This window comes from Gossypium raimondii, chromosome 7, assembly GCF_025698545.1.
Source record: "Gossypium raimondii isolate GPD5lz chromosome 7, ASM2569854v1, whole genome shotgun sequence".
In the NCBI taxonomy this organism is placed as follows: Eukaryota; Viridiplantae; Streptophyta; class Magnoliopsida; order Malvales; family Malvaceae; genus Gossypium; species Gossypium raimondii.
In genome coordinates, this window is record NC_068571.1 from 49960802 (window position 1) to 49980650 (window position 19849).

Here is a 19849-nt window from a genome sequence, read left to right on the forward strand (position 1 = left end):
TTAGACCTTAAAAAGTTAAAAATTGGTTGCTAAACATTCTATGATATAAAATACTTTTGGTATAGTTAAATACTATCAAACCAAAATTTCATTATCTAACTATTAGCATATCTTTGAATAAAATATTTTGACTAAAATTTTTAAAATCAGATCAATGGTCAAACCGATCATGCCATCGATTTGTCAATTCATCCAGTTCAATTGTTTCAACTACCCAGTTCCCAAAACTGGTCCAATCCTGTTTAAGTTAATTTATATTATATATAATTATATTAAATTATTTAAATATTATTAACACTTCCTCGCGAATCTTACGGTGTAATAAGAAATTAAATTGATTTTTAAAATCAGACCAAGGGATTGTGTTAAAGAGGCATAATAAGTATTAAAGGCAAGGCAATTGACAAGTTAAATTCTGCAATAACTTCGATTGCTAATATTTACATCATCATTCAACCAAAAGAACCCAAGTATTTGCGATTAGAAGTTATAACAGTTGATAAAGAGTTTAGCAGCTAACTCAACAAAGCTGTGTCTCAAATTTCAGACTAATCCCCATGCTGAATAGTTCCTGGCACAGTAACTTGGCACCATACGGCACACTAACCTTCACAATCTCATCCCCTGACTGGCAAACCCGGCAATAGGGTCCCCTAATCTTCCGACCAGCTGCTACGGTCCGTTCAATAACATTTGCAGCATTTTTGCAATTCTGACATACATGCATCTGTGAGCAATCGCTAAGCGTGAAGAGGCGCTCATGCAAGTTGGCTGATGCACCATGAGCAATAAGGCAGTCCCGCTCCATCTCACCAAATTTGATCCCGCCATAACGTTTCCGGTCTGCAACTGGCTGCCTTGTAAGTGGGTGCACAGGTCCAGTGTTACGAAATTTCACTTTGTCTTCAGCCATGTGGACAAGACGCTGATAGAATGTTGGACCCATAAATATGAGTGACCGAACCATCTCACCAGTCCGACCATTGTAAACTCTCTCATTTCCCCATCTTGAAAACCCAGCCCTGTGGGAGATATTAGACAAAGTAGCCATCATTGTAAATAACAGTAACTATAAGAAAACCCAATAATGGTATTAGACAACGAAATGGACAACTTAAATATATAATCACTACAAACAGTGAGTCAAGCTTCAAGAACATATCAAATAGCCTAGAGACACAAAAAACAAAGCTATAGCTTATGTGTGATCAAAGTCTGAAAACCAGCATGTATGCTCGCTAATCGTTCCAGGACAGTAAGCATGCAGATCAACAAAGCAACAAAGCGTGAAAATCCAATAGTATTCGTTAAAGGCATTGATACACCAAAACAACTCTGAAACGGCCCACCTAAGATCTCTATAATGAAAAAATCCATGATGAATGCACAGTAAGCACGCAGGTCAACTTGTTCCAGGGCAATTCATTACCTGTGAAGCTGTTCTGTAATGGCATCTATGGAGAGAGTGGAGAAAGGGGTGGCATGTTTCTTCGACCCACCACAGGCGATCCCCTTTCCCAAGGCAGCCTCCAAGAGTTGACCTGGCGTTTGTCGTGAAGGAAATGCATGTGGGTTAATCACGATATCAGGAACTATTCCTTGAGTTGTGAAAGGAAAGTTCTCATGAGACTCCAGAAAACCAAGGACCCCCTTTTGCCCATGCATGCTTGAGAACTTGTCTCCAAGACAGGGAGAACGAACCTGAAAAATATATCAGAAAGACAACTGATGAACATTACTTAAAAGCAGTAGACGCTATTTTGCAGAACAAAACATGCTAACGCTACCTGTCTCAGAGACACCACAGCAAAATTTTTCCCATCATCATTTGAAGATAACACAACTTTCTGAACCATGCCTCTTTCGGTGTGCTTCAGTTTTACACCATGATCAGCTCCAGATTCCGCAAACCTCCCAATGACAATGTCACCAGACTGCAGGGAAGCACCGATATAAGGAAAACCATCATCATCAAGGCTGTCCACCCGTCCAATCTTACTTTCTGTTTTTCCAAAGTTTACAATATCTTCAGCCTTCCGCCTCTTCTCCTGGATTTCCTTGTTATCTACTTCAGCTTTGTAACTTCTTACATGTTCGGTGCGGAACATCCCACGCTCTATCGAGGCCCGGTTCATTACCAAGGAATCCTCTTGGTTGTAACCGAGATGAACATTTACAGCCACAATAGCATTCTGGCCATTGTAGAGTTCTGGCTTCGGTTCCAATCTATTCTGACCAAGAGGAAATCCAGATTTACCAAGACAATCAGCAGTCATCGTATGGAAGAGTGGCCTTTGGGGATAATACATCTGGTGCGACAAAGTGTCCACCCTGATGTTTGGGTTCGTTGTAGAGAACCCAATTGCCTGCTGAGAATGCTTCTGGGCTTGGTAAAGAACCCTCCGCGCATGATCATGATTGGCAAATGGAATGATTCCACAGCTTAAACCCAAAAGAAATGACATGTCCAGCTCACAATGCGTGTACTTGACAGGTTGCTTCCCCTCAACTTCGGTTAAGAGGTACCTGATACCCCATGCCGTGCGACAATCTTCTTCCTCTTCAGCTCCAATGAGTTCAACAATCCCCTTGTCTAAAAGGGGCTGGAAAGCATAATTTTCCTTGCCCTTGAATGCTTTTAGTTTGAACAGATTTTCAACAACTAAAAGCGGGCGTAGAATCCTCCCAGCATCAGTAAAGATCCGCACCTCTCCTTTATGCTCATCTCTTTTAATTTCCACCTACAAGATGAAAATCATTTAGAGAAAAGATGAGGAGACCAATAATAATGAACAACAGAATAAAAGCAATTTAAATTTCACAAAACTATATTGTACAAGAATCGATGCTGGGGGACTTCTAAGCAATTTTACTCTCTTCCATTTTAGTAAAAGGAAAAGATTCTCAGCCTAGGGCTTCACTTCTCATTTCTAATTGCTGAAGTTCACAAACATGCCAACTACTAATAAGAAAAAGATGAAAACATCAAGAAAAGCTGAGTTTTCGAGTACAGCTGATTAAAATTGTCCAAAGCCCTCCTGACACATACAACCTTAACAGACACAATTTTTGTTTCATGGTTCAAGCCCATTACGTTGATCAGTGAACAAGCAGGTATGCATATAAAAATTTCGAAGTGGAGAAATTCAAAAGCTATAAGGTCTATGAAATGGGATGGCGATCACCTGATACGGCAATTCTTTCCTGCGTCGTTTTCTTCTAAGTTCAGCGGCAAAGAAAAGAGAATCTTCACAAACACCAACCCATTCCCCATTCAGAAAGACCTTATCTTTCCCATCAAGTGAGCTTGAAGTATCATTAACCACTTTCTCCATTCCAGAATCAAACAACGTGTCGACTATGGATTCCACTACGGATTTCACTATGTTCGTACTCACAAGAGCAGTGGTAGCCAGATTCTTAACAAGCCCACAATTTTCACCATCAGGAGTAGAGAGAAAGCAAACTTTTCCCCAATGAGAAGGATGTCTGCATTAGAAAATTATATCAGAGCTGACAAACATCTCAACATTATTGCTGACAAACATCTCAACAGACCCAAATGCTCTAAAGATAAATCAACTCCATATTTCAAACCCTAAAATACAAACACTACTAATAACAGATTCTAGAGGAAAATTACCACAGGAAAGCAAAAAACTAAAGATAGAATCATTGAAACATTTAACTAACTTCTAATCCAACTGTTCTGAAGTGAAAAAAATGACTTTCAGATAAAGTATAAGAGATACACAGTTTGCAAAGATTCATGTCCATGCAATTGCATAATCAAACTATCAAAGATACCAAACCAACAAAAGATATGAAACTCATATTGTTGATATCACAAAGTTCTGAATGTAAAAATAGATTGCTATGAAGTGAAACAAATATTGCATCTTTTGCAGCAATGGGTTACAATTTACAAGATACGAGTCTGACAAAACTTACGGGTATCTCGCATCTCCGACCTTTCCAGTGTACTGAACCTGCTGTCGTGTTTTTCTCAAATCAACCATTGTCTGCAATGGATTTGCTCGTCCGAGATTTGCCACTACACCTGATATCCTTTCCATCTTTTTGTAAGGATGAGACCAAGCTCCAGTAGAAAATGCTCTAGAGAGCCCATTTGTAACTATGGAAGCATCAAGATAATGCTCAATTGGACGAACAGTACGATCCGCATAAAGATCCCTCTGCAGAGTCTTTGCCATACGTCTCCTTGCATGGGCAATATGAACTTTCATCTCACGCTCAAGCAGCTCACCGGCCAACTCCAACCTCTTGTTCCTAAAATCATCTCTATTGTCACATTTTCGATGACCGGTGAATGCTTGCAAAAGACTCTTGACCATGTACCCCAAGAACCGAGCCTTCTGCTTGAATCCTTTGAGAGAGGGAAACAGATACTTTCCAAGGCACTCTTCAACACTTTCTTCGGGGGGAAATCTAGTTTCTTTGCGTAACCTATCCAAATGGTTGAGAGCAGCACTTTCTTCACGAAAATTGCGGCATTTCCAATCAGCATCACGAATCGACGCGAACAGTATGTTTGATATACTTGAATCACTGCTTCCATAATCAATCAGACTTACAACTTCCTTGTCTGATCGTACACCAAGGGCAAAAAATAAAATCCAAACGGGGATCTCAATCGACAAGAAGAAAACAGTCAGGATTTTCTCCCCCCCTTTGATATATTCTACTTTGGAATTCTCCACTAGTCTGATAATTAGCCTATTTCTCTTCACCTCCGACCTGTAGGCAACAGTCCAGCCCTGTATGTTTGAAATCCAGAGCCTCTTCAGAGAGATTTGCTCTTGTGCAATGAATATCTACAATTAAATATGGCAAAAAATTATTAATTATGGTTAGCAAATTCAAGTCTGTTCAGCAATAATGGTGTATGGGCACTGAATAACAAGTCAACTAACAGAATAAAAAAATGCCAGACTGACCTTCTCTGCGCCCTTGATGAGAAAATAACCTCCGTGATCAAAATCACAATCAGACTTTTCAACCTCATTCATCCAGCACAGCTCAGACTTAACCATCACAGGGATCCTTCCAATTATAATCTCCCTGTTATCTTGATGCACGATCTCCTCTTCAACAATTTCTTCTCTTCCAGTTTTAAACTTGTCACTCTTTACACTTTTTGCTGTATATACCTGATACATTACCAGGGCACAAAAATATCATACTTTAAGGAACTTATTTTTAGCCAAAACCATCAGTTAAGCAATGAAGATACTAAGACACAGCACATTTAGATTCCAGATTATTAAAATTACCAGAAAAGCTAACACGTCAAACATCAACAAGAACACGTGACATTGAAATCACTAGAAGTTTAAACTGTTGGTGATATCTACTCACCTGAAGCTCAACAGTAACCTTCATCCTGGATGAGTAAGTCATGTTCTGAAGGCGGGCATGCCTAGGAAGCATGTTGAGCTCATTGCCACCTGTGACAGCCCAAAAGGTTGGCCTCTCAACGGTGACTTTCCCAAACTTCACTCTGGCATGACGCCAGTCACCTTCTCCCTTCTTCGATGGATCATAACCAGAATGAATAACAAACTCCCCAAAGGAGTCGAAGGTGTTCTGGAGACCGTATTTTATGAAATCATTGTAAGAGTTTATTTGATGACTTACTAGACCATACTGATTGAAGAAAGACACGGCAGCTTTCCTACAGAAATTCCTCAAAAACTCTTCTCCCAGCTCTTGCACACTGACCAGCTCATCAAACACATCATCATCTTCATCTATATCCATATTCAAATCAGTTCCATTTGCAAACTTTTCACCACTAGTACTGCCCATTCCCCCGTTTCCCTTTCCATCTGGCGAAGCCCCCATTGCACCAAAATCTAAAACAAGAATAAAAAAAGAAAAGTAAAGTAAAACCCCGTAAAAATAAGGTTTACACAAACATAAACAATCCCCCCCAAAAAAAAATCACAAAGAAAACAGGAAAACAGACTTTATAAGGCTTCAACAAAAAGAAAGATTAGAACAGCGAAGATAAACAGTGGAATAGTATAGATATATATATACATTAGCAACACGTACACAAGCAATGGATGAACTGAGAAAGACTTACATTGAAAGTTTGTGGAGAGGAAGGAGAAATTAAGAACAAAACCCCCCCTAAACCCTAATCTTCTCGGTGCTTAGATGTGAAAATTCAGTGATTTCTAAGGGTTTTACAGCCTCTGTAAAGCAATGTGCATCAAATTTCAGTGGGTTTTCCCAGTGTTTCAGTCTCAAAGGAGTGAAGTCTTGAGTTTTAGGGGGGAGTTTTTAAAAAAAAAAAAAATTGGGCGGAGACGATCAGACGAAGAACAAACAGCAATGAAAATTGACATGTGGGTTTGTTTTGGAGACGAACTGAAATGACGTAAATAGCCTTGACTTCTCTCTTTTTGTTCTATTTTGGTGAGACTCAGGGGTGTTATTGTAAAACTAGGAAATTTGTTACCATAAAAAAGTGATTCTGTACTGTTTGACGGGTGTAGTAAAAGACGCATGGGTCCTTTAGGCTTTGATTTGAGTGATAATGAATTTAAAAATCATTTTTTATATAAATTGAAGTAAAATTTTGTAAATTTGAGTTTGTTCGGTTATGTTTAGAGTTAATTATAGGTTAGGATTAATCAGGTTTGAATAGAATTTTAGGTTTATTTTTTAGGTCCAGCTTGAAAAATAGATTTAAAATTTTGTTCAAGCTTAATTAGGATAAAAATGCTAAAACTCGAGCTCAGCTCAGTCTGTTCATATTAATTTTTTTATATTTTTAATTTTATATAAAAACAAGTTTAAAAAATATAATACATCAAATACACTACAAATATTAAAATAAATGCTTAGCAATATAATAGGCATAATTTTTTGCAAATTCAGGTTGAACTGGCCCGGGCCAAAAAAAGCTTACCCAAGGCCTATCCCTTTTAGAAAATAGGTCTCATTTTTTTGTCCAAACCCATTTTTCAGACCTATATTTTTGCCTAAACCCTCCCACTTTTTGGGCGAGTCTTCGAGCTGAGCCAAGTAGCCCGACTCATGACTAGGTCTAATTACGTTGTAGTAATTAATTTTTAAATTTAAGTTTGTTTGTAAAAATAAAAAATAATTTTAAAAGACTTAACATCACAATGTCTAAGCACTTTCAAGCATTGTTTTTAGAATTGGACTGGATAGAATAAGATATTTGTTCGAAATAAATGGTTAAACCAATTAACCCACAAACCAATTGAATCAAGTTAATAAAATAATTCAATCAATTTTCTTTTATTTTTTAATAATTAATTTAATTGACTGCAAAATCGATACTCTAAATCATTTCGACCATTCGTTCTAAAAATCTTGCTTTTAAGGTTAAATTTTGTTTATCATTATGCCACAACAACCATTGCACTTGCAAAATATTTCGGTTTTTCCAATTAGGCAATAAATACCACTTTTTTAATAAGATTTTGATATGATATCTTTAGATTTAGATATAGTTATGATGCAAATTATAAATCTTTAATATTGTATAAACAATTATTTTAGATGTTTAGAATAATATGATTTTTACAAACTTAAGACATAGCTTATGTGAAATTGAAGTTGGCCACTAGATTTGACGAAGAACACGAAGAAGAATACCATATAAATTTGATTTCCCTTCTTAATCCTTTTTCCTTAACCACACAAACCTTAAGTGATGGCAGCCATAATTTTTTTTGTGGAGAGAGAATTAATTTATGATGATCAACTTTTAATCTAGTACGTACATTAAATAACCAGGTGAATAGATAAAATTTAACTTCTCTTAAAACTAAAACTTTATCCCTTTAAATTGGGCCACATTATTTGAAAGAGGAGAGGAATTAAGATTAGTTAAGAAATTAGGAAATTAGCTTGACATTATTTGTAATCTTTGTCATTATATTAGATTTCCATATTTCTCTTTCAATCTTTGATGAGTTCTTTATTTTGAATTATATTTTGCTCACATTTGCTTATTTTCTTGAGTATTTTTATATTTTTAAATTTATTTTGTTTGTAAATATTGTATGTTTTAGTGGTTTTCACACATTTAGTTTGAATAAAATATTTTATGTGGAAGTAGCAAGTAAAACAAGTTTGGGAAGAAAATGTCAATACATGGAACCATGAGATTAAATGCACTAAGCCTAAAGTTGATCCAATATGATGAGTGAAAGTTCAATGCTCAAAGATTCAAAATTTATAATTTGTACGAATTTAGAACTTCCAGTCGGAACACTTCTTAGTGTTTCGATCATGTCTCGAGCTTCAAGACTCCGTTTTCAGTGTACTTTATATCGTCGGAAAGGGAATTTGAAGATCTTTTCAAATATTGGAATACCAACACCAAAATACATTAGGAAGAAATCCAAAAGTAAATATAAAGTTACAAGTTTCACATTGATGGATAATTTTGACACATTTTTGTGTTTGGATCATATCTCCTAACATACATGGAGTTTGGAGTTAAAATTTCTACAACAAATAGACAAGATGAAGACCATCAATGAACTTTCTTAGACATTTTCCATTGGGAGACATTAAATTGGACAAAATAAGTCATCATTTAACATGTGAAAAATGACTCAAAAGATGATAAAGAAATAGGTCTAAAAATTTATTATTAGCAAGTTATTTGCATTGTCATTTTTCTCTTCACAAACCTCTATAAATAGCTTTTCATTTCAGAATAGGAGGCATCTTGAAGTTGAGATCAAGATCATTTTCTTGTTAGTATTTCTTCATAGTTTTATCCTTGTAAAATCTCAAGTTTCTTATATCTAATATGTCTTTTTATATAAGTTTGAGTTGTTTAATTTTGTTAAGTTTTCAATGGTGAGGTGAAAGGGTGAAACTCTTGGCAAATATTAAGGTAAATTCCATACTCATCATTTGAGCTAAATTTAATTATCAATCATTTATTATAATCATACTTGTAAAGTAATATATTTTATTTGATATAGACAATATATGACACAATGAATGCTTGGATAAATTAACCTTGATTTGTTGTAGACATAAAATTGGCATAAAATATTTGAAATCTTTTTACAAGTCTTGAAGTTATCAAGTGATTATAATACTATATGTTATATTTTTTCTTGAACTCAAGCAGTTAAACTGTCATATTACACCATCCTTTGATTATGGATTCATTTGCTAAACTCTTGAACTTATTGAACAATCATTTTGGACATTCTTTTGATGGTCTTATCTTTGCTCATAGATTCATATGATTAATTATTAGATGTACATTACTAGATTATCCGATTGATACCTCTAACCTTAGCATATTTTCTTCAAAGTATTTGTTTTTTATTTAATTTCTTGTGTTGACTTTTATTTTGGACTCAGGGTTAAAGGGCATCAGTACAATTTATTCTCCATCTCACCTTATTTTCACTAGTGAGACTGTTTGAAGAGCATCAGTTGAGGGAACGTGTCTCACCAGTTCTCAATTTTGGACTCAGGATTTAAGGCCATCAATACAATTTATTCTCTATCTCACCGCATTTTCACTAGTGAAACTGTTTAGAAGAGCAACAGTTGAAGGAATGCATCTTACTAGTTCTCAATTTCGGACTCACTACACCAAAACAGGTCTTTAGCGGCGTTTTTTTAGGCCTTTAGCGGTGCTTTTTAACACCACTAAAGGTATTTGCGGCACTTGTGGAAGCGCCGCAAAAAAGGCCGCTAACGAAATCGTCGCAAACGTTTGCAGCGTTTACAAACAAAAACGCCGCTAAAGACCATGTTCTTTAGTGGCGCTTAAAAAAAACGCCGCTAAAGAACATGATCTTTAGTGGCGTTTTTTATTAAGCGCCGCGAAAGAACATGTTCTTTAACGACACTTTGTATAAAAATGCCGCTAGAGATCATAATCTTTCGCGGCGCTTTTTTTATAAACGCTGCTAAAGAACTACAAAAACGCCACTATTTTTGGGTTTTTTTATATTAAAATTTTCATTTTTTCAGCTCTCCTGTAGCAACAAATCAAAAGGTACCACATCTAAACCAGCCAAAAGCAATAAATTTATATAATATTTCAAATTAAACGAATAAAATAATATTAATATCAATAAATAAAAGTGAATTCATATTATTTTTGTAAAAATGTTAAAAGTTAAAATGATAAAAATATTTATGCAATACACTATGACGGCAGAAGTTGCGACTGAAACATCTTCATCATACTCTGAAGGCTGTCTTTGAGTTCGTCGTACTTCTCTTTCACTCTGCTTCTCTTGATGCCGCATCGACTTTAAGTCGAGTGGAGTTCTTCATATTTCTTTTGAACCTCTGCTTCTCTCGCTGCACCTCTGCTTCCCTCATTGCCTCTCTGCTTTAAGTTGTAGTGGAGTTCTTCATATTTCCTTTGAACCTCAGCTGTGGTCGCTTGCATCTGAGTCATCTGGTCTTTTAACCTCTGAACTTCAGCTTGAGCCTGACTCCCCGAAGCCATGTATTGCTACGAGCTGGATCCAAAATATTGGGTTGGGCTAACAAAAGATCATTGAAATCGAACCCGACCATACCTTTCAGGACCCAAAACTTCAGTAATAATCCGGTTATTAATGTCTTCAAGATGAATAGAACTATCACTAGAACCAATCCCTTCGTACTTGGCCTTTTTATCCTTTAGTTTTTCCTAATAAATAAATCACATAGTTAGGAACGCAATATATATTAAAAAACATATGCAACATAACAATAGTCGCATTACAAGCAATGAATTAAACCATTAGAAAATAAACACTATAAATAACTAAAACAAGTCAAATCGTATTAAGTAAACGTACCATTATTTCACCAGCTTCAGAAGTCATAGGAGATCTATCTTTCTTCCTATGTAATTTCAAAAGTTGAAGGCATCCAACTTTTGACCGCATTTACGATTCCTACAATATAGTAGTAAAAATATTATTTAATGGAAAGTTATACATATTTGACAATATTAAAAAATTAAAAATACCTTCGCCTCAGCTACACATGCAAAACTTCTCGACCCGGCTGTGTGAGTGAATTTTTGTTTCTGCCTGCTGCTTTTTCCAACTTGTTCACGATCCTACGTTATGAAATTTTTAGTACGTAAATAGTAAATACTATAAAACAAAATAATTACATTTGTTTGGAAGTACGTCATACCTCGCCTTTCTTCGAATGCCAAAATCTAATCGCATCTTCCCATTGGTACCTCAACATACCCGGCGGGACATTTTGCAATTTCTCATCGAGGGTTGTTTTTGTCTTATAATAATTTTTCTTCAAAGTACTTTTATTGTCTCTCTATCTTTTTCCCAATGCCTTCTTTACTTAAGCATCCGAGACCTCTAAAGCAAACCTCGCCTACAAAAAACACAAGTCAATAAAGTAAATATAAATGAAACTATTTCCCAAGCATTACGATGACATTAACATTTTGTTACCTTAATATTATCGAGGGCTTGGTTTTTGTTGCTATCGAGCATTTGATGCCATGACTTGTAGTTGATAGGCAACATATTCGCATTTCGTGCTAAAATACCCATGTATCCTGCTAAAAGTCGAGCTTCTGATCCAATAGGCTGACCAAAACTGTTTCGTCCAACTTTGACACGCTCGACTGGATCTAACTTGTACAACTCTCTAAGTAGCGTACGTCCTCGACCTCTGCGCGTCCCACCATATTCAGCTACAAATGGTATATTATAATATAAGAATTTGAGAAATAAATCAATTATAAGTCAACACACATGTAAATTAAATGTAAACTTACTTTGAACTTCTGTAGGATCCTCAGGTGTAATCGGAACATTCGAAGATCCAATTGCTGTCTGTTGTTCAGTACTATTTGTTTCTGTCGAGTTTGGATAGTTTTGAACAATGCTTCCCCTTAGAATTTTTCTTCTAGGCATTTTATCTGCAATACACATAAAATAGTTGAAAACTTAATAACTAATTACAACAATAACAGCACATATAAAATAGTTGAAATATATAATAAGACCAAGATTTAAATTATGATATTACATATAATTAAACAAGCGTAAAATCTTACTACATCATTATTCGTAAATATCTTTATCCGTATCCTGCGAACCCATTGAAATTGTGCACTAGTACTAGGGATATTATCGTTTAAGTTTTGTTCTGGAAAGGGCAAAGTTTCTGATCTGTCGTCGATGTTATCTCTACTTCTACTGCCCATGTCAAACAAGTCTCTAGGGATGTTACGGAGTACAACGTACCAACCCTCATCAGTTGGATCTTTTAAGTAAAAAACTTGTTTGACTTGATATGAGAATACATACGGCTCATCTATTAGTTGTTGTCCTGTGTGAATCAATCGGTCAAAGTTCACCATTGATTTTTTTTCTATTTCTTTAAGAATTATTGTTTTATCGTGCTTTAATGTGGTGTTTTATTAATTATTTCAGATTTGGTTGGTTAATAATTTTTATTTATGTTCAAAAATATAAGAAACATATTTAAAATATAAATTAAAAAAACTAAATAAGATCTAAACCCTAAGTCCCTAACTGTTAACTTCTAACCCCTAACCCTAAATTCATACAAGTGTCCACCAAGCTTTGTTATTCCATTTACATATGTAAGATCTAAACCTAATACCCTAACCCGACCCGCCTAAATCCCTGGCTAAACCATAAATCCCTAACTCCTAACCCATAACGTCTAATCCAGCTCCTGACCCCTAAACATTAAATTTGATCAGCTCTTACATCATATATATACACTCCTGATCAATTACAATAACCTTAAAATAGTAACCCGACCCTAAATATGACCTAGCTAAAATCTTAAATTAATAATCATATATATTATAATGAACCGAGCACTAAAAATACTGAACCGAGATGGGATAAGATGGGGATATCCTTTTGGATATAGCTTATATCGATTTTGAAGAACCAAATCTTCACACAATTTTAAAGATCCAAATTAATATTTTCTCTTTTACAATTATATAAGAAATTAATTAATATATAAATTAGAAAACACTAGTTAATCTAAACTGTAAACCATAAATCCTTAACACATAACCTCTAAACCTTAAACCCCAACCTTTAAACCATAAACCATAGACCAAATACGATAAACTAAATATATAATAACCTACATTATATAATGCATGGTTAAGACCAAAACTCTGCGTTTTGGTTAAGATATTTTCCGGCGCTTCTCAAAAAGTGCCGCTAATAATATGCTTTAGCGGCGATTTCTCGTGGACGCCACTAATTCCAGTATACATCAAGACTTAAACGCTGTGTTTTGGTTAATATATTTTGCGGCGCTTCTCAAAACGCGCCGCTAATAGTATGCTTTAGCAGCGTTCTCCCATAAGCGTCACTAATTCTAATATACCTCAAGACAAAACTCTGCGTTTTGGTGAGCATATTTTGCGGCGCTTATGCGCCACTAATTACTGTATACATCAAGACAAAAACGTTGCGTTTTGGTTACGAAATTTTGCGGCGCTTCTCCAAACGCGCCGCTAATAGTATGCCTTAGCGGCGTGTTCCCTTTGCACCACTAATTCTAGTATACCTCAAGACCAAACTCTGCGTTTTGGTTAAGATATTTTGCGGCGCTTCTCACAAAACGCTGCTAATATTATGCTTTAGCGGCGTGTTCCCTTAAGCGCCACTAACTGTAACATACACCAAGACCAAAACGGTGCGCTTTGGTTAGGATATTTTGCGGCGTTTTCCCATAAGCGCCACAAATTCTAATATACCTCTAGACCAAACTCTGTGTTTTGGTTAACATATACTGCGGCGCTTTTTGTAAGCGCCGCTAATACTTGCTTTAACGGCGGGTTTTCGTAAGCGCCACTAATGCTAATATACAGCAAGACAAAACGATGCGTTTTCGTTAAGATTTTTGCGGCGCTTTCGACAATGCGCCGTTAATACTTCCTTTAGCGGCGTTTTATCATAATCGCCACTAATTCTAGTATACATCAAGACCAAAACGATGTGTTTTGGTCTTGAGATTTTGCGGCGTGTTATGGTAAACGCCGCTAATGATGTTCTTTTACTGCGTTTCGCAAGAAGCGTCGCTAATGCATGATATTTAGCGGCGTTTTATTTTTTGCGCTGCTAATGCGCGATTATTAGCGGCGTTTGTCGTCCAAACGCCACAAAAGATGCCGCTAAAAGCCTGTTTTGGTGTAGTGACTCAAGGTTGGTTTGGATGGGCGATTGGGTGCGATGCGGTGTGTTTAGCTTACTTTTTGTCTCACGCTACAGTATCGCTATAGTATTTAATCTCACCACCACCACTATTTTTACACTAATTGCAGATAAACGCACCGCCCATCCAAATTCAACCTCAAAGTTAAAGGCCATCAGTGGAGATACAAATCTCCAGTGGAAGGGGGTAATTTCTATTTTACCCCTTTCACTGCTACTTATTTTCTAATTTAATTTTTATTTTAATTATATTATTTTTAAAATAAACATAATATTAATTATTAGTTTTATTTAATGTCAAATCATTTTAATATATATTTTATTAATAAATTAGTTTTTATTTAATATATTTTTATTTCCAATTCACTTAATTTATTGCTAATTTATATATTAAAATATGAGTAAAAAATGTATGTACGTATAAATATGTAGCCTTAACCAAATAAGAGAAGCTAGGCTATGGTTCTTCTCATTGTATATGCTTGGTATTATTGCTCCTTTGGACATTTAAGCAAGTTTTGTTTTCTTTTCAATTAAGTCCCTCCCTTTTATTTCTGAAGTTATTTTATATTTGCTCCCTCAATTGCTTCAAGAATATGAATGACAACTAAGACCGACTTGAATTAACTACACATACACACCTTAACCTAATGCTTTAAAGAAATGTTATTTTAGTTTGTTGGTGGTTTAGGGTGCTCAGTAATGGAGCGAGCAACAGCTGCGGCTAAAGCTAGAGTGAAGCTAGGATCTTTTGCTAAGGATGCTGCAACATGGTCTTCCATTGATCTCTTGTTGTTATAATCGTCATCGTTGCCGTTGCCGTTGCCGCTGCTGTTTTCGCTTGAAAGATTGAGATCAAGAGTGATGGCGGATCGTAACGGGTTATCAAGAACTGAATTGGGAAAGCCGGAGATGGATGTCGTGGCGGAGCTGGTGGGGGAACACAAAGATTGTCCTATTGAAGGATTAACTTCATGGTTGTGTCGTCCTTCGTATGTTGCCATCAAGAAATTCTTGTCTTCCATGCATCGCTGAACCTGGAAAATAAAAAAACAAAGATCCGGAGGTTCCTTGTTATTCATTTTTCCATGTCTTGAAAATCCAAATCACCAATTTACATATAGATGAATTTCCCCTCAACTTTGCCGCACTAATTAACACTCAGATGGGATCTTCTAAACGCGATTGAGCATAAAATATTATCCTCTCCCTCTGTATGTATGTATGTATGTATGTATGTATGTATGTATGTATGTATGTATACCTTCTTTTTGACAGGGCATCCGGGAGCCATTGAACACCTAAAATAAGCTCGGGGAAAAGGATTATGTTTAGTAACTTTCTGGCCATATTTCCTCCATTGAAATCCATCTTTAACTATCTGAAATCACCATTTACATTACAAGTTAGTTACTATATATACATGAATATTGTAACAATTATAGCTAGAATGAAATCAATACAAAGTACAATTAAACTGAAATTTGGAATACATCTAAATAAGGTCCACACATGGTGTGCTTAAACCCGGAGTAAATATGAGAGAAAATCCACATGGCAATCACGCACGGTGGTACTGAAACTAGATGCTTAGTAACCTAAAGCTTCAACCTTGCTAACAAGGCATGATCAAACTTAAATAAGGTTTACAAGAGAGTAGACTCAATTCCTAAACAACGCCAAGTAATCGATGACTAAAACACGCAAAGAAGTTATAGTAGGGCAAAGAGAAGATCAGTAGCTTACATGGCTCTCGTCCCTAGGGTCAGTTTCTACAAAAACTTGTGAGGAATTTGCTGCTAACTGAAGTTGAGGTATTAGAATATTTTTGTGGGAGTGCTGATCTTCGCACAAATCAAATCGCGTTAAGCCTCGGCAGATTGTTGGTACCTGAGAGTTTGATTCCCTGAAATAGGCTTCACTAAGCATTTTGTATTTGTTGCTCATTACTTGAAGCATTAACCTAAGAGCTGCGTTCTCTTTCTGCAACTGTTCCAGCTCCGCCTCAACACCTTCCACCTGAAATATTTCAGTTTTCAATGTCTCAAATTCTCTCCTTTTGGAACACTACATGTTATAACATCATGCTGGTTTTGGCCATAGAATACTCTAACACTATGAAAAACAATGAAGATGCAAATTAGAAAACTGTTTATATTAACCTTATCTTTAACAGAGCTGGGAACATCCATGAATGGAGGCTGGCAGAAGGGTATTTGGTCTTCCCTTTTAGTTTTCTCAGTCAGGCAAATTTAGAAAGCAAAGTAATGTATGATGATGATGATGATGATGGTCATCGGTATTTAATACAGTGGGATTTGGAATTGAGACTCACGAACTCTGGGTTTCGTAATCCGGATGACATCATCAAAACGAGGTCAGCAAGAGTCTTTAAAAATTTCCCTTTTTGTTCAACCTTCATTATCTTCACAGCCACCATTCTGTTTACTGTGACGAGTCACGTGTCAGTGGATTCAGACAAATTCGTGGACTTGGGTCTTCGCCGGTGTTTGTTTCCCGAGAAAAAACGAAAAAGAAAAACTGATATAGATTAATCGTATATATATATAATAATTGCATCAACATGACGAATATAGGAACATGTAGTGCTTACATAAGAATGGCCTACCAAGTGAATGATTATAACAAAGTCAAACGGAAACGTCAGTCTAGAAGCAACCTAGCAATTTACCCTCGTCTATCCATCACTTTAATTTGTTTTGTTTTCCTTTTTATAAATTAATTAATTGTAATTGTAGTAGCCTAATTTTGCCCATAAATTTAAACAAAGATAAAACAAAAACAAAATAAATAAAGCTCAATTTACCTAAACCCAAATTACAAGCCTAAACTAATATCAAAGCTTAAAAGGCTCAAAACATAAAAAATAATAGAAACCCTAGATTTCCTAAGGCCTCTAGCGCCGCTCTCCCACCACGTCGGCATGCTCACGTCCCAAGGTTTGACGCCTTATCTGCCTCTTTCACCGAAATGGCAAGGTGCAACTCCCCAACACAGTTGACCTTGCCATGGAAACCTGCAAAAAAGAAAAAAACAAAAGGATAGAAACACAACACGCAAAGAACGACAAAAAAGAAAAAAGAAAAATAGTAGTATAATATAACACATTCAGCTATAAAAGCCACAACAGCCATGTAAATTTTTCAATACAGAAAATCAAAAAATAGAATACAAGAAAGCAAAAAACTACAAGTGCTTAAAAAAAAGAAAGAAGGTATTCTCATTTTTATTTTTATTTATTTCGAAACATATATATAAATACAAAAGACTCAAGCTTTCACATGCGTCGCCATTGTCGGTGGTCCTTTTGGCCTTGAAGGCTGCCGAATCCCTCGGGGTTCGCCTACAGCCACGCCGAAAAAGGATAAAAGCCGAAAAGTCTTCTTTTTTGTTATTGAGCGTTGACCAGATCCTAGGGATTTTGACCCCAAATTCGGTTTCCGCAAAAAATAGGGATAAAAATAAAGTTTTTTTGGGGTCTCAAGCCACCGAAGGCGGCAGTCTTCGTCGTTGATGATTGGTGGCCACAGCGGAGACAAGCCGGCACCAAGGCCAGATAAGGGAAGGGACGAGAGAAAAAAAAAGTGGGTCCTAAAGTTTTGTTTTTAAAAAATTGAGCTTACAAATGATTTAAAAAAAAAATTTTGGGTATATATAGGGACCATGATACGACGTTGTTAATTTTAGCCAAGTTCCAGAAGTCCCAAAACGGCGTCGTTTTAAGACATGACTTGAATGCACGACCCAAACTCCTTAAGATCTGCGTGTTTTTAAAGGGGTGGGAAATTTGTTGCCCAGGTCCTCCCGCTTTTGAGTATGTTTTGATATAGTCCTGATTTGATTTTTCTTTTCTCTTTTAAATTTACCATTTTATTTTATTTTATTTTCATTTTGGTCCTCTGACCATTAGTCACTCCTAAAAACAACATGAGTACTGGGTTTAGAATAATTACCCATTTGGTCCCTATTCCTTTTCGCATGTTCTATTTTAGTGCTTTATTTATTCATTTATTTTATATAATTCATACTTTAAATTCCATTTAAATTTCAATTTAATTATTCATTTATATAATTTTACCCTCTAATTACATTTTTTTTATTTTAGCACTTAAAATTTTATGCTGTTTATATTCCTTTTGTGCATTTTTAGTTATTACATATTTTTATTGATTTATTTATTTTGGTATTATGATAATGATATCACTATTGCTATTAATATTTTTTATAGTTACATTATTATGGTATTTATTTATTATTTCTCATTCAAATATAGATGTTTTACCCACATGACCATTTTATATTATTTTGCTATCTCCATGTCATGTATCATGTTTAAATATATTTGTCCATTTTCATACTATGCCCAAATAAGTTAAATGCACATCGCTTTAAAAATTACATTCATTTTTACTCGATGCATAAAAAGAGAAATTTTAAAACCGATGCAACGTTATTTATTTAGAGATTTGAGAAGTTTTGCCCTAACTTATGGGGTTCGACTTTCTCTTTGAACTTAAATAACCGAACATCCTTTTTAAAACTAAAAACACATGAAATTTAAATAATAATTAAATAATGAGCAATTTTATTTTCAAGGATTCGATATGTCATGCCCTAACTTACGGGACATAGCCTTTTCGTTTTGGTTATCTTGAGATAAGAAGGCCTTTTACATAAGTTTTAATTTAACTAAGTGATTTTAATTTAAAAAGAACATCACGCAAAGAGGGATCGCATTTTAATTTTTTTTCGAATTTTTAACTTTTAACACTAAGACATCAAGTAATCAAATTGGTACCAACTTTGGGCGTTATGATAGTGCTAATCCTTCCTCATACGTAACCGACTCCCGAACCCATTTCCTGGGTTTTTGTATACCAAAAATAATTTTAATAAGTCTAACATTTTATTAAAATGACAAAGCCTTGAGGTGGTCCAATCACACTTAATTAAAAAAGATTGGTGGTGACTCTATTTTTGTTTTTAAATAAAAGTTGATTTCCAGAAAAGGTTTCGACAGTAATAAAATATTTTCAAATTATAAATTAATCTTAAAATTTTCAAATATTTCAATTATATCCTGAAATTATTAATACTATTCTAGCCAAGTCTTACCAATCATTCCATTAATGTTTATGTTTTTCATATTTCTCTTTTCCCCTTTTATATTAGTGTTTGTTCTTTTGTTTTCTCATAAATAATTTTAAATTTTAATTAAAATATTTTATATTTATAATTAATTATATTATTTTATAGATTTTAAAAAATAAATTTCCTTACCTATTTTATATAATTAACTACATAAAATAAACAATAACTTTTATTAATAATTTTATGTTTTATATAATTTTAATAACAAGTTTTCCTTTCTTTGTATTTTATTTTTCCTTCTTTTTAACAACAATTAAGCACAATAAATTTTACCAGCCCAAAAATATCTCGAAATATATTTATATATGTTTCATTTTTCTTCTTATATTTCTTAATTTTCATTCTTTATCTGGTTATAAATAAATACAAAGAAAAATAGGTTTAACAATATATGGTTTGTTTTTTTCAAATAAAATTATTTAATTTTTTATTAAAATGATAAATAA

General features: G+C 34.8%; 2 protein-coding genes across 2 annotated transcripts; both read right to left on the minus strand.

The window, feature by feature from the left end:
- Positions 1-400: 400 nt before the first annotated feature.
- Positions 401-6366, minus strand: LOC105774427 (DNA-directed RNA polymerase D subunit 2b). The gene is made up of 8 exons (XM_012596947.2): positions 6110-6366; positions 5380-5876; positions 4959-5171; positions 3952-4835; positions 3186-3489; positions 1788-2741; positions 1430-1701; positions 401-1022 (listed from the first exon to the last, which is right to left on the minus strand). Exons 2-8 carry the CDS (start codon positions 5863-5865, stop codon positions 521-523), a joined length of 3615 nt encoding a protein of 1204 aa, XP_012452401.1. The 5' UTR covers positions 5866-5876; positions 6110-6366; the 3' UTR covers positions 401-520.
- An 8263-nt stretch (positions 6367-14629) lies between these two features.
- On the minus strand, positions 14630-16530 carry LOC105774343 (WRKY transcription factor 18). The gene is made up of 4 exons (XM_012596852.2): positions 16394-16530; positions 15978-16250; positions 15496-15612; positions 14630-15268 (listed from the first exon to the last, which is right to left on the minus strand). Exons 1-4 carry the CDS (start codon positions 16421-16423, stop codon positions 14903-14905), a joined length of 786 nt encoding a protein of 261 aa, XP_012452306.1. The 5' UTR covers positions 16424-16530; the 3' UTR covers positions 14630-14902.
- Positions 16531-19849: the final 3319 nt, after the last annotated feature.